Below are 13,474 nucleotides of genomic sequence, written 5' to 3' on the forward strand. Positions count from 1 at the left end.
TCCCTCACTCGCCGCCCGGAGCGCCTGGACCTCGCGGAAGCCACCCCGCCGGCCTTCCTCCTTGCCTCCTCATCCCTCTCCTCATCGGAGTGTCGTCCCCGTCCGCCACCCTGAGCCCCGCTGCCATTACCCCATGAACGCCGGTGAGACGACGAGCCTCCCCTCTACCCCTGTTGGATGCCATCCGCCCGCGCCCCGAGCCCACGCCCCGAGCTGCCCTGCCTCATCGGCGCTGCTGCAGCTCGCCGGTCCCGTCGCCTCTCCCGCCCGCTCGCCGCACCCGCACGCGTTGCTCCTTCCCGCTTGCCCTGTCTCGCGCCGAGGAGCCTCCGCCCCTCTCGCCGCAGCCTCGCACGCCCGTCGTCCGTCTCTGGCCGCCCTGCTGCATGTCGGCAGCCGCGACCCTACCCATGCTCATCCCGGTCGCAGCCGCCGGAGCTCCACGCCGGTGCGCTCGCGCCCGCGCCCACCAGCCGCCCCACAGCGTCCAGTCGGGTGCGCCCCCACGGGCCAGTGCCCGTTCGGGCTGTGGCCGTTAGCACCCAGCATCCGTAACCCGCGTCGGCCCCCTGGTCGAATGACACGTGGGGCCCAGCCCCCAGAACGTTAAAAAAAGAAAGAAAGAAAAGGAATTAAAAATATAATAATTAAAAAATTAATTAATTAAAGAATTAATTAACTTAATTAATCCAGATTAGATTAACCTAATCATCTAGTTAAAGCTAATTAACCCTGTTTAATTACTATGAGACTAGGACAAGCGGGACCCACTAGTTAGTTTGACCAGTCAACAGTCAATGCTGACTGGGCTGTTGACTTTGACCGGCCCCATCAGTCAGCCTTTGCTGACTGGGCAGTTGACCAAGTGAACTGGGCCTACTGGTCAGCCACTCAAGCCCATCTGTGGGTACACTTCTATGTACCCATAGCAATTTAACATTTAATTTCCGAATTAAAAATAATTTAGAAAATGTTTTAGCACTTTAGAAAATCATATAAAATGATTCGTAACTCGGATGTAAATGTTTTATACATGAAAGTTGCTCAGAACGACGAGACAAATCCGCGCAGCCCGTTCGTCCGCCATGTGTCCCTAGCATAGTGAACCCACAACTTTCCCCCTCTGGTTCATCTGTCTGAAAACGCGAAACATCGGGGATACTTTCCCGGATGTTTCCCCCTTTCGCTGGTACCACTTACTGCCGCGTTAGGGCACACCTAGCATCGCTCATTGTCATGTCCTGCATCGTCATGCCTATGTTTGCATTGTATTTATTTTTCTTCCCCCTCTTCTCTCCGGTAGACTATGAGACCGACGCTGCTGCTGCCCAGTTCGACTACAGAGTTGATGACCCCTCCTTCTTGCCAGAGCAACCAGGCAAGCCCCCCCCCCCCTGATCACCAGATATGGCCTATTCTTCCCTCTATTGCTTGCATTAGAGCAGTGTAGCATGTTACTGTTTTGATTAATCCTATTCTATTGCATAGCCTGTCATTGTTGCTACATCTGTTGATACCTTACCTGCAATCCTAGATGCTTAGTATAGGATGCTATTTTACCATTAGTGGCCCTACATTCTTGTCAGTCTGCCATGCTATAATATCGGGTCATGATCACTCAGGAGGTGATCACGGGTATATACTATACATACATACATACATACATACCTTTCAAGTGGTGACTAAAGTCGGCTCGGCTCGTTGAGTACCCGCAAGTGATTCCGATGTGGGGGCTGGAAGGACAGGTGGCTCCATCCCGGTAGAGGTGGGCCTGGGTTCCCGACAGCCCCCGACTGTTACTTTGTGGCGGAGCGACAGGGCAGGTTGAGACCACCTAGGCGAGAGGTGGGCCTGGCCCTGGTCGGCGTTCGCGGTTACTTCATAATAACATGCTTAACGAGATCTTGGTATTTGATCTGAGTCTGGCCACTGGCCTATACACACTAACCAACTACGCGGGAACAGTTATGGGCACTCGACGTCGTGGTATTAGCCGAAGCCTTCTTGACGTTAGCGACTAAGCGGCGTGCGCCGGGTTGGACCGCGTAACGCAACTTCCTTTGTAATGGAGGTTGCTAGGTCTGCTCACCAGCCGCCCACGCAACGTGCAGGTGTGCAATGGGCGATGGGCCCAGACCCCTGCGTGCATAGGATTTAGACGGGCATGCTGACCTCTCTGTTGTGCCTAGGTGGGGTTGCGACGTGTTGATCTTCCGAGGCCGGGCATGACCTAGGAAAGTGTGTCCGGCCAAAGGGGATCGAGCGTGTTGGGTAATGTGGTGCACCCCTGCAGGGAAGTTGATCTATTCGAATAGCCGTGTCCCTCGGTAAAAGGACGACCCGGAGTTGTACCTTGACCTTATGACAACTAAAACTGGATACTTAATAAAACACAACCAGACAAGTTCCAGAGACAACCCGGTGATCGCTTTCCCACAGGGCAACGAGGGGAGGATCGCCGGGTAGGATTATGCTATGCGATGCTACTTGGAGGACTTCAATCTACTCTCTTCTACATGCTGCAAGACGAAGGCTGCCAGAAGCGTAGTCTTCGATAGGACTAGCTATCCCCCTCTTATTCTGGCATTCTGCAGTTCAGTCCATCGATATTGCCTCTTTACATATATACCCATGCATACGTATTGTAGATCCTTTCTTGCAAGTACTTTGGATGAGTACTCACGGTTGATTTACTCCCTCTTTTTCCCCTTTTTCCTCTTCTTCCCGGATGTCGCAACCAGATATTAGAGCCCAGGAGCTAGATGCCACCGTCGACGACGACTCCTACTACACTAGAGGTGCCTACTACTACGTGCAGGCCGCTGACGACGACCAGGAGTAGTTTAGGAGGATCCCAGGCAGGAGGCCTGCGCCTCTTTCGATCTGTATCCCAGTTTGTGCTAGCCATCTTATGGCAACTTGTTTAACTTATGTCTGTACTCAGATATTGTTACTTCTGCTGACTCGTTTATGTTCGAGCACTTGTATTCGAGCCCTCGAGGGCCCTCGCTTGTAATATGATGCTCGTATGACTTATTTTACTTTTAGAGTTGTGTTGTGATATCTTCCCGTGAGTCCCTGATCTTGATCGTACACGTTTGCGTGCATGATTAGTGTACGATTGAATCAGGGGCGTCACAAGTATATATTGTTTAAAATGTATAATTTCCATGAATATGGAAATATGAATAATGCCATGATACTTTATAGAAATGCCATGCTAATTTATAAATTTACAAATGGATGATTAAAAATGTGTCGTATGATCTAAAAGTTATGAATTTTGACGTGGAGATCTTTCACTGTGAAAAAAGGCATATTTTTTAGAACATTTTTTTGCCAAGGACCAAAAACAAAATTTCACGTTGTAATATTTTTGCTTTATTTGGTCTACTATGCAAAAAATCATTAAAAAATGACATGTCAGCGAAAAAAATTCCATGGCAATAAAAAATAAAAATAGTACCCTCTTAATAATAAAATTGTCATCCTCTTAACAATAAAATGTTAGACTCTCAATAATAAAACTGCCATCCTCCTATAATAAAAATGTCATGTTATTAAACAATAAAGATGTCATGCTCCTAATCATAAATTGACATCCTCTTAATATGAAAAATGTCATGTTCTTGATTACTAAAATTCCATGCTCTTAGTAATAAAAATGGCATACTCTTAATAATAAAAATATCATGTTATTAATAATTAAACATGACATGCTCTTAGTAATAAAGCTGCCAAACTAAATAAATTCTAAAACTGCCGTGAAAAAGTATAAATTTCCCAAATGTTTGCATGGGTGTATTACAAAAAAGACCTAAAAATGTCCATGCTACATAAAACACATGGCAATTTTCGAAAATTCCTCTCTAAAAATTAGGGATTTTCTGTTTTTTCAAAAATGGAAAATATTCAGGATTTTGGATTTATAAAATAAAAAATAAAATAAAAATAATTTTGCTTCAATACATAAAGACAAATTTTATTGCATGTTTCCACAAACCTACTTCAGCCCAATTCGTGAAGTGTGCTCACCTCTGTGCAAGAGGTCTCGAGGAGCGATGCTACACAGACGGACAGATTGTTTACTTACTTCACAGGGAGGCTTAGCTGGTATCATGTGATTGGAGGAAATAAGGGTGACGGGCCCCACACCCCCTGAAAATCAGGGGGGAGAACATACAGAGTCTGTAAAGGCCCGTATTACTCCGTGTGTATAGAATTATCGGGTCTCGAGCTCCCCTCCCCACGCACCTCACGCGGATTTTTTGGGGTAAAAGAGTGAGCATTCGTCAGAAAACATTTTACATCGAATGACTCCAGCTCATCCACGTGGTGTCGGTCCTGCGCCAAGATCCATGCAACGCAGGAAGGCGCTTGCTAGGGTTGGCCTCCTGGCAAATGTTCATCGGATAGCCTTTTTGTATATTTTAGTTGGTCGGTACCACACAGGCTGTTGTGTCGCATTATACATCTCCACCTGCATATCATAGTAGTTTAGTCATGTTGCCAAAGCTGCAAATTATGAAGCAATTTGTGGGCTTTGTTCCCTCTGTTTTCTTCCATAAAACCATGAAAACATATATTGCTACTTTTTAATGCCTTCTCTAGTTTTCTTGTATGTGGACATGCATTCGTTGCTGTGTTTGTGCATTAGGCCCTCTTTTTATGAAAACCTAAGTCCTCATAGATCCATCAGAGTAACTCTCTGAGTGCCATTCTAATGTTTAGGCAACTTACGCAAGTAATAATGCTAGTGGTGGTGTTTATTTGATGTAACTTCTTTTTCTGCGAAAATATATTTTATGTAACTTTAATATGTAGATCTGTCCTTTTTTGGGTTCAATATTCTCCCTGGTATCAGTTGTACCACCGTTGTCATGCCAGACTAATGTGTTGGCATTGTTTTGTTCCCACAGGTTTTGCATGACGCATTCTTCAAATATCAAACAAAACCCAGTTTGACTAGTCATGGCGATCTATATTATGAAGGGAAAGAGTTTGAGGTACGCACTCTTCAAAATTCACACAGCAAAAAAATGCAGACAATATGCATGTATCCATATATGGTTCTGCTACCAAGTTCTAACACTTGCACATTCGACAGGTGAAGCTTAGGGAAATGAAACCAGGTATGCTGTCCCGGGAGCTTAAAGAAGCTCTTGGTATGCCTGATGGTGCCCCGCCCCCATGGCTTAAAAGCATGCAGGTATGTATTCAACCTATTGTTTTCCTGGTTTATTACTAATATAATAATGCCTTCATCATTAGCCAATTGACGCCAATTCATTTATTTTTTCAGTTGTATGGTCATCCACCCTCTTATCCTTGTCTGAAGATCCCATGTTTAAATGCCCCAGCATCTCCCGGAGACAGTTTTGGTGATGCACCAGGGGAGTGGGGAAAGCCTCCTATTGGCGAGGTATCTTATCTATTAAAATATGTGTTAGACCATCTAATCATTCCCTAGTTTCTTGCCAACAACATGGGTACCCACTGTATGGAAATGTTTCTGGGTTTCTGCAGCAGGACGAACCTAATTACCTTGTAAATTAAGTTAGTTGTATTATGGTTTGTCGTGAGTAGAACTAACATTTACTTCGTTATCTAGGAAGAACCTCTCGATCGCAGCAAACACTGGGGAGAATTGGAGGAAGAGGAAGAGGAGGAGGTGGAGCAGGAACTGATGGAAGACGAGGAAATAGAAGAAGGCATTCGATCTGTTGACACCATCTCAAGGTATTTTTCTGTTCCCTTTGCTGTCAGTTATTTTAATTGACAGTTACCAGTTTTTTATTCATCAATTAAACAGTGCAGTACACTTGGTATTTACTTTCCCTTTCTTGCTGTGTAACAGTACTCCAGCTGGTGCCGAAACACCTAATGTTATTGACCTTCGGAGGACGCAGCCTGAGAGGCAGGCAGAAAGGTTATACTAGGTATGTAAACTGCTTCCTGTGTTTGAGAAAGCAAAGTGTTCTGTGACAGTCATTTATAGCACTGTTTGGCTTGGCTAGTCTTGCTGATAATCATCAATTTGTTGTTTCTTGCCTCTGAAGGTTCTTGAACGGAAAGAAGAAAGGATTGCTATTGCGAGGCTGTTTGGGTCGATGCACACGTATCGTTTCTAAAAACAGAAACAGCTGCTGATGTTTCAAATAGATAACTCTGAACTATTACTATGTTTCAAATAGACTTATGTTAGTATTTTGTTGATCTCACAAGCCAAGAGAATGCGGCGCACTAATTTGAAAAGAGCATGCTGGGTTCGAACTTTGAGGCTCGACTGCTTGTCCAAACACGGAGTTTTGTCTTTGTATGCTCTTCTCTCACTGAAATGCTTCAAAGATTCGGTCGCGAGATTTGTAAACCGTCTGTACAGCATAACTGCGAGGCAGAGTTTAGATTATGATATTCACTCTGGCGTGCTTCATACTCTCTTCGCTGCCTGTCTCTGCACCTCTTTGGTTGGGTACACAACCCTTCTTGATTGGGTACACTATTTACCATCACATTTGTTTCGACGAATTTTCATAATAATAATTATAATATACCATGCACACTCAAGGCTGTCACTTGCTAATACTACCACACATGTTTTTCTTTTTTCTTTTTTGAGGGATCTACCACACCTGTCTTAGCCTACTACTATATGCCATACACTTTTCCTCCCTTACAACAATCTAAAAGACTCTACGTACTACTGTACTATACTTCCATTCCATCGTATTGCTTCTTTTTAGTAAGTCAGCTGCGACCTAAAAGATCCTTCAGTTTTCGGCCATCTTCATGGCCCCAATCAAGCAGGACATTGATAACCTCTCAGTCATCCTAAGGGGTTTCGGCAAGGTGACAGGACTCTGCACCAACTTCCGCAAGAGCTCGGTTGTGCCCATTCGATGCAACGACCTTCCTCTGGAGCATATTCTGAGTAGCATTCCGGCGACCCGCGCCGCTTTCACAATCAAATATTTGGGCCTCCCGCTCTCAGTTCGACAACTTCGGAAGGTCGACTTCCAGTATCTTGAAGACAAGGCGGCCGGAAAATTAGTAACTTGGGAGGGACAAAGCATCACAACTACTGGGCGCACTACCCTTGTTAGATCAGTCATCACCTCTCAAGCGGTCTTCTCCATCACATCTCTCATTGTGTCACAGGGCACACTTCATAATATCAACAAGATTGAGAGGGCCTTCCTCTGGTCAGGGTCGGACAAGACGACCGGCGCAAAATGTAAGGTCAATTGGGACATGGTCTGCAGGCCTACGATCTATGGAGGCCTGGGCATCCTCAACACCGACAAGTTTGCTCGGGCCTTGCGACTAAGGTGGCCATGGTACGAATGGAAGGAGCCTACCAAGCTTTGGGTTGGCTTGGGCAACCCGTGCACCGAGGAAGATATGGATTTCTTCTATGCCTCCAACACAGTCATCGTTGGCAATGGTGCAAAAACACCGTTCTGGGACTCCCCGTGGTTGCTTGGTCGCAATCCCAAAGATATTGCCCCTCTTATTTTTCAAGCCTCAAAAAGGAAGAGATCGACGCTTCGTCAGGCCCTTCGAGGGAACGCTTGGATGACCCACATCAAGCATGACACTATTGTCTCCGTCGCACACATCCGGGAACTTTTCTCGCTTTGGGCTCTTGTGCATGACTTCCATCTTGACGATCACGTTGAGGACGACATTGTTTGGAAACATGCTGATGATGGGCAGTACTCGGTGGCCACAGCATATAAGGCGCAATTCCTTGGCCTGGCGCACTCGCCCATTCACCACATGGTTTGAAGAGCTTGGCCCCCTCCTAAGGTTAAATTCTTCGCCTGGTTGACCTTGCAAGACCGGAACTGGACCGCCGACCGGTTGGAGTAGCGTGGTTGGGATAATTGTGGGTTTTGCCCGCTTTGCAAACGTGAGCAAGAATCGGGCATCCACCTCTTCGTCAAGGGCCGCTTCTCCATTAGGCTCTGGCGATCGGTCATCGACAAGTTTGGTCTTGTGCACATGGACACCTCCAATTGGCACCTTGAGGATTCCCTCATGCAATGGTGGGATAGAAGGACCGACATGCGAAACCCCAATAAACGAGCGATGGCCTCCCCCACCATGCTCGTCTTTTGGACTATTTGGAACGAGAGAAACGCACGGGTGTTTCGTAACAAGAGTGCGCCGCCGCCTATCCTAGTCCAAAATATCGTGCTCGAGGCAAGACTATGGGTTACGGCAGGTGCTAAGAAACTAGGGCGTATTGTTGTACGAGAGTAATTGCCATGCCGTTGTAAAAACTCTAAACTTTATTCTCCTCTTATTTAATGGACGAGGCAAATATTTTGCCTCGGTTTCAAAAAAAAAAAAAAGACCTGAAGTCAGCCATGCGGCACAGCTGCGCTTGATCGGTAGTGTGTGCTAGCACGTTGTGCTCACAGACCAGCAGCATCTCTCCCTCTTCTACATCATCAAGATGTCCAAAAAAACAAAGTTCCATGTGAAGCCTAAAAACATCACGAGAGAATTCGCACGTCTACCTTTTCCAAGACTTCAGGCATTCTGAAAATAGTTTGTTTTACAGAACTCAGATGTTCTACGATACAGAAACTGCCTTGTGAAGCACAAACTGACTAAGAGCGTGCATGAATAAATTTTCAAGGACCTTGGACTTTCGGAAGATGGTTTTTCTTTTCTTTTCACCACATCCTCTCAGGAGCACCCGCGTTTTTTTTTCTCCACAAGCATCTGTAAGTAAAGCACCCACAACAGAAGAGATCAAAGAATGGTCAACCACTTCTCATGAAATACATACGCTCCTACTGATTAACCAAGGCAAACTGTACATCTGCTATTTCTGTCTCATCTTCCCCGAAATAAAGAATTTTCACCATTCCACTTTACATAAAAGATTACAACGAGTCCGTTTCAGGTTACAGCTTACAACATCAGCAGTATGGAATAAGGTTACATGCAGATGCCGCTGGCCCGAGTGCACAAGAATGAGGGGGGAGTGGTGAATCCAACGACCGGCGAACCCTACCTAGAACAGCCAGTGCTTCTTTTTGGTCTTGCGAGTCGGAAGATCTGCAAAGAGCGGACTATAAGAGGACTACAAGGTCACACGAACCAACATAGGGACTCCGTTCAGAATTTCTAAATGTAAGCACAAAATTATGCTATAACTGGCAGGTATCATCGATCGAGCAAAATAGCGCTCACCTTCATTGGCATACAAGGAATTGTAGTGTACTTCACACCAGAAACTTAGCCAAAGCTCTGCAGAAGGTGACGGGGAACGATGAGCACCAAGTATTTAGCTGCTACTAACAGCAGGCAATATTTTTAGAACGAATAATTGACACAAAAAACAACAAAGTGGCTCAAAATAAATGGGACACAAGTTTGACATGGCACAGAATAAGTCAGCTTTGGGAAAAGCACGATCTCAACTCTAACCTCTTGTAGGAGCGGCATCCCTGGGGACTATCTCGATCAGGCATGTGTCTCTAAACGATGTCAGCAAGCAGATTTTGGCACCAAACTGATTTAACAAATCGAAATGTATCAGAAAATTATAACTGGTACATGACGCCTCCTAACATTGAAACAATTGGGTACTGGTAGCTTGGACTTCTGCCACATTCACATAAGAACGCGAAGCATATTACTTGGAAGAATATCGAAAGAGCCATCTGACTAACAGAGCATGTAACTCCAAAATGAAGCATGAGAAACATGAACCGGTGATGCATGATCATCAGGAGAAAAACTAAGCAACTACTCCCTCCGTCCCATAATATAAGAGCGCTTTTAACACTAGTGTAGTGTCAAAAACGCTCTTATATTATGGGACGGAGGGAGTAAGTATGAAAAACATGATGTTGCTCGCCAATTCAGATGCATGAATATCATAGGGATGAAAAACACATTTCGTAGTGTACCAAACTCAGACATAATAATAGAAACAATTTTAGCACAATGAGCAAAGAATTATAGGCTTATAGCTACAGAAATAAGTAAATAATATATTAATAGATTCATATTTTTCAAAAGGTTACAAACATGAAAATATCTAGCTCAATCTAGAGGTACTAAATGCTGCAAGAAATAATGCAAAAACGAGATGTAGTCCAAAGGTTTTTACTCATACAAAATAAACAGCCATCTTGAAAGTGTTATGTTACCCGGTCTGCAGCCGCTTGTAAGGTCACATGATCTCCCCATTCCCCAGATCTACAATATCATAAATAATATAGCTGTGTAAAAAGATGACTAACAAACTGAACTTAAAGCATGGCAGCATCTCAAATCAGCTATGGACTGGAAGTCTGGAAGTATAGAACCTTTTCATTTTCTTCAAGTAAACCTTGTAGTCCAATGGTACATAGCCTTCATAGTGTTTCCTGAATTCCTTTAGCTAAAACACATAGATGTTAGTACAGCATAACCGGTTATCATGAAAATAGATAGTGATAGATGTAACTGGGATTGCAGCCTCTGTATTCACATAATAAACACATTCTGCTAAGGCAAGAGTATACATCAGATAAAGAGAGGATGGATGATTTACCTGCTTCACTACTGCCTTCCTCACATGTCTGTGGTAATCAGGATTGCGGAATATCTGATCTGCCAGAGCTCGAAACTGTAGAGAAAACAAGCAAGAAAAAAGGGGAAAGGTTGAAGACACGGTAAAATCTCCACATGGAAGATGAGCTTAAAATAACATTTTTTGTGGGAGGAAGATATGGAAAATTAACAATACCTAAATGTAGGATTGGTTCAAGGTATGTAGTAGAAATATTTTCTTAATATTTGGCTTTATAAGAACAACATACTTATTCTGGGAAACATGTCACGAACTAACCTGGCAATTCCCATCCCCTTCTATCTGATATTCAGCTAAGCCATAAGTGCCCAATCTGCCAAAAAGAAGTCGGTAAACAAACCTAACATAACACAGAGATGGTGAAAACAATAATAAAATGGAACCATTATACCTTTCCAATAATGATTCATGGTCTATGGTTGCATTACTAAAATCAGGGATTTTCCCGTTAACTCGAGGAGTATGCTGCCAATAAAGAAGGCATCAGTAACTTAATATGAAGGCAAGTACTAGAAAGGTAAGGAACTTGGAGCATACTAATTAGATTAGATATAATAATAATGCGGATAACATTGTTCTATACTAGACTGACCACTGCTACCAATTTCTTTTACTGAATGCTACACAGTGGCGGAGCTAGGGAATGATCTGGGGGTGGGGGGCATCGCCCCCCCCCCCCCACACACACACACAGAAGTTTCATTTCATGGATATATAGTACACACACTCGTGCGTATTCAAGAAAAAAAGTTTCATTTCATGGCAAACAAGTCAACGGAGAACAGATTCAAAAGGTAAATTTGAGGGAATCATTCAGAATGTAGCAAAAACAATGACAAACACACATTCAACAACTGATAGATAAGTACCGGGAGTGAATCTAAGTGGGACAGCCGCTTCCCAAGGCTGCGCCCGTTGGTCTTTGCTTCCGTTAAAAGTGCACCGACGGTCCCGTCATCCTCACTCCCCTGAGTACTGGTGCTAATACTTGAGCAGGAGCTTTTACTAACTTGGTCCTGTTGTTCAGACATGCTATCTCAGAGAGAACATTGAGAATACAGGGTTCACTGTAAGCTGCACCGAAATGAAAGCAGAGTTTGGTTATAAGCGATTCAAACAGTGAAGAGCTCGCATCTGCACATCGACATGGACAACAAGCACAACCATTTAAAAAATGGTGAGGAGTAGCAAAACAAGCTCATGGACGACCAAGACACATCCAATGGCTTCTATGTTAGCACTACACAATACACATCACGATTAAAGCGTAGCGTACATACAGTTCATAGGTTCCCATTTCATGAAGAACAGAGATCTGAGGTGCCAAGCACATAGTGATGATCTCCAAGAGCACGATCCTCGCAAAACTGACAGCCAATAGAGAGTAGGTGTTCACAATCACAATCTACTACTAGCACTCAACTAAATCCTGTTCGGCGTGCAGCACAAACAGGGGCAGACCAAACAGTAGATGTTCGCATCAGTCTACTAGTAGCACTCCACTAAATCGTATTCAGCGTGCAGCCCAAACAGGTTTAGCCCCAAATTTATTTGGAAAATGAAGTGCTACTAGGACTCCAAGTACGCAAGATTGAAACATACATACATACAGTTCAAATACACACACATACCATTTTCTAAGAAACAAAACATGCATACAGCTCCTAGGTGCCCATTCCATGAAGAACAGAGATCTCGGAGATTAAGCAGGCAGCGAACATTTTCAGAAGCATGAAATCCTGGCAAAAACTGAGAGCTAACACAGAGTACGTGTTCACATCACAATCTACTGCTAGCACCCCACTAAATCCCATTCGCAGCACGCAGCAACCAAATTCGCAGCAGAATGGACGAACCGGAGCATCCGTCCCTGGGAGAGCAGAACGGACTGTGGTTTCAGATTGCCCGTGGCAACGTGCCGGAAGGAAACTACTAGTGGGAACAAGAACAGAAGCAGGTGGGGGTTGGTTACCGACAGCGGGAACCGGTCTGACCCCGGTGGATCTCGGCGCGACGCCAGTCGAGTAGCTAGAGGGGAAGAGGAGGACCGGCCGACGGCTACGAGGGGGGAAATCGGCGTGTTTCGGTGGTGGGAGGGCGCGGTGGCGTGTTCGCCGGAGAGAGAGAGCTGGATGGTGGTGGCGTGAGGATTTGAGGGAAGCCAACCGCCGGGGAGGGGAAGAGGAGCAAGAAAGAAGGGAACAGCGAGTGCTCGAGCTCGAGGAGGGAAGGGGCGTTTTTGTCATTTTTGGTCGTGGATGGCGAGGCAGAGCAATTGTCGGGACAATTCTACAGTCTTGCAAAACTGTTTGTTTCTTCGGAAACGCCGGTACAGTACAGATATACCAGCAGGCACAACGTCATGTCATAACGCATAATGAAGACTCGAGTTTTTATATTAATATCGAAGTCGTCTCGCTATCGTTTTTAAATGTATTAATATTATTATATATTTTTGTTGGGATGCATAAAATGTTAAATCGGACGATCAAAACATCTGCATTTGTGGTTTGATACGATGTAAAATTCAGAACGGTATCGTATATTTCAAGAGTCCGCCCCGTTCTCGTTGGTCGGATACTTGATGTAACACACTATAACATCCAATAACAGCGTTCGAATACCACGGACGCGGATTTAGATTCTTATTTCTCTGAAAGGAAATCGAATTTGGATTCTTATTCTTTTGAAGGAAAAACGTAGCGGCAGCCGCCTTCCGTGTGTTTTTCTCTCAAAGAAAATAAAGAGTCTCAACAAGTTTGTTTTATTTATTTTTTGTTTTTTACTTATGTGTCTCAACAAGTTTGTTAGTAGTGTGATATACTCCATATGGCTTGTACTCCCTCCGGTCCTTTTTACTCCGCGTATTAGATTTAT

At 44.5% G+C, this 13,474-nt stretch overlaps 1 protein-coding gene across 4 annotated transcripts; it reads right to left on the reverse strand.

Annotated features, from left to right (window-relative positions):
* Positions 1–8,788: 8,788 nt before the first annotated feature.
* LOC119323956 (OVARIAN TUMOR DOMAIN-containing deubiquitinating enzyme 11-like) lies at positions 8,789–12,830 on the reverse strand. 4 transcript variants are annotated; one of them, XM_037597670.1, is made up of 10 exons: positions 12,574–12,828; positions 11,467–11,671; positions 10,989–11,062; positions 10,856–10,910; positions 10,559–10,633; positions 10,332–10,405; positions 10,173–10,221; positions 9,445–9,529; positions 9,208–9,264; positions 8,789–9,072 (listed from the first exon to the last, which is right to left on the reverse strand). In XM_037597670.1, exons 2-10 carry the CDS (start codon positions 11,626–11,628, stop codon positions 9,029–9,031), a joined length of 675 nt encoding a protein of 224 aa, XP_037453567.1. In that variant the 5' UTR covers positions 11,629–11,671; positions 12,574–12,828; the 3' UTR covers positions 8,789–9,028. The 4 variants fall into 4 exon arrangements, with proteins under 4 accessions (XP_037453567.1, XP_037453566.1, XP_037453568.1 ...); XM_037597669.1 differs by having other exon boundaries at positions 12,570–12,827; XM_037597671.1 differs by having other exon boundaries at positions 12,454–12,576.
* Between the last annotated feature and the right edge of the window lie 644 nt (positions 12,831–13,474).

Source organism: Triticum dicoccoides, chromosome 6B, assembly GCF_002162155.2.
Source record: "Triticum dicoccoides isolate Atlit2015 ecotype Zavitan chromosome 6B, WEW_v2.0, whole genome shotgun sequence".
NCBI lineage: Eukaryota > Viridiplantae > Streptophyta > Magnoliopsida > Poales > Poaceae > Triticum > Triticum dicoccoides.

Excerpts from the sequence above, each read along its gene's own strand:
- LOC119323956 (XM_037597670.1), bottom strand. The coding sequence starts at position 11,628 with ATGTCTGAACAACAGGACCAAGTTAGTAAAAGCTCCTGCTCAAGTATT. Across the intron at positions 11,063-11,466 it reads CCCACTTAGATTCACTCCCG|CATACTCCTCGAGTTAACGG; the intron begins GTACTTATCTAT and ends CTTTATTGGCAG. Across the intron at positions 9,265-9,444 it reads GGATGCCGCTCCTACAAGAG|AGCTTTGGCTAAGTTTCTGG; the intron begins GTTAGAGTTGAG and ends CACCTTCTGCAG.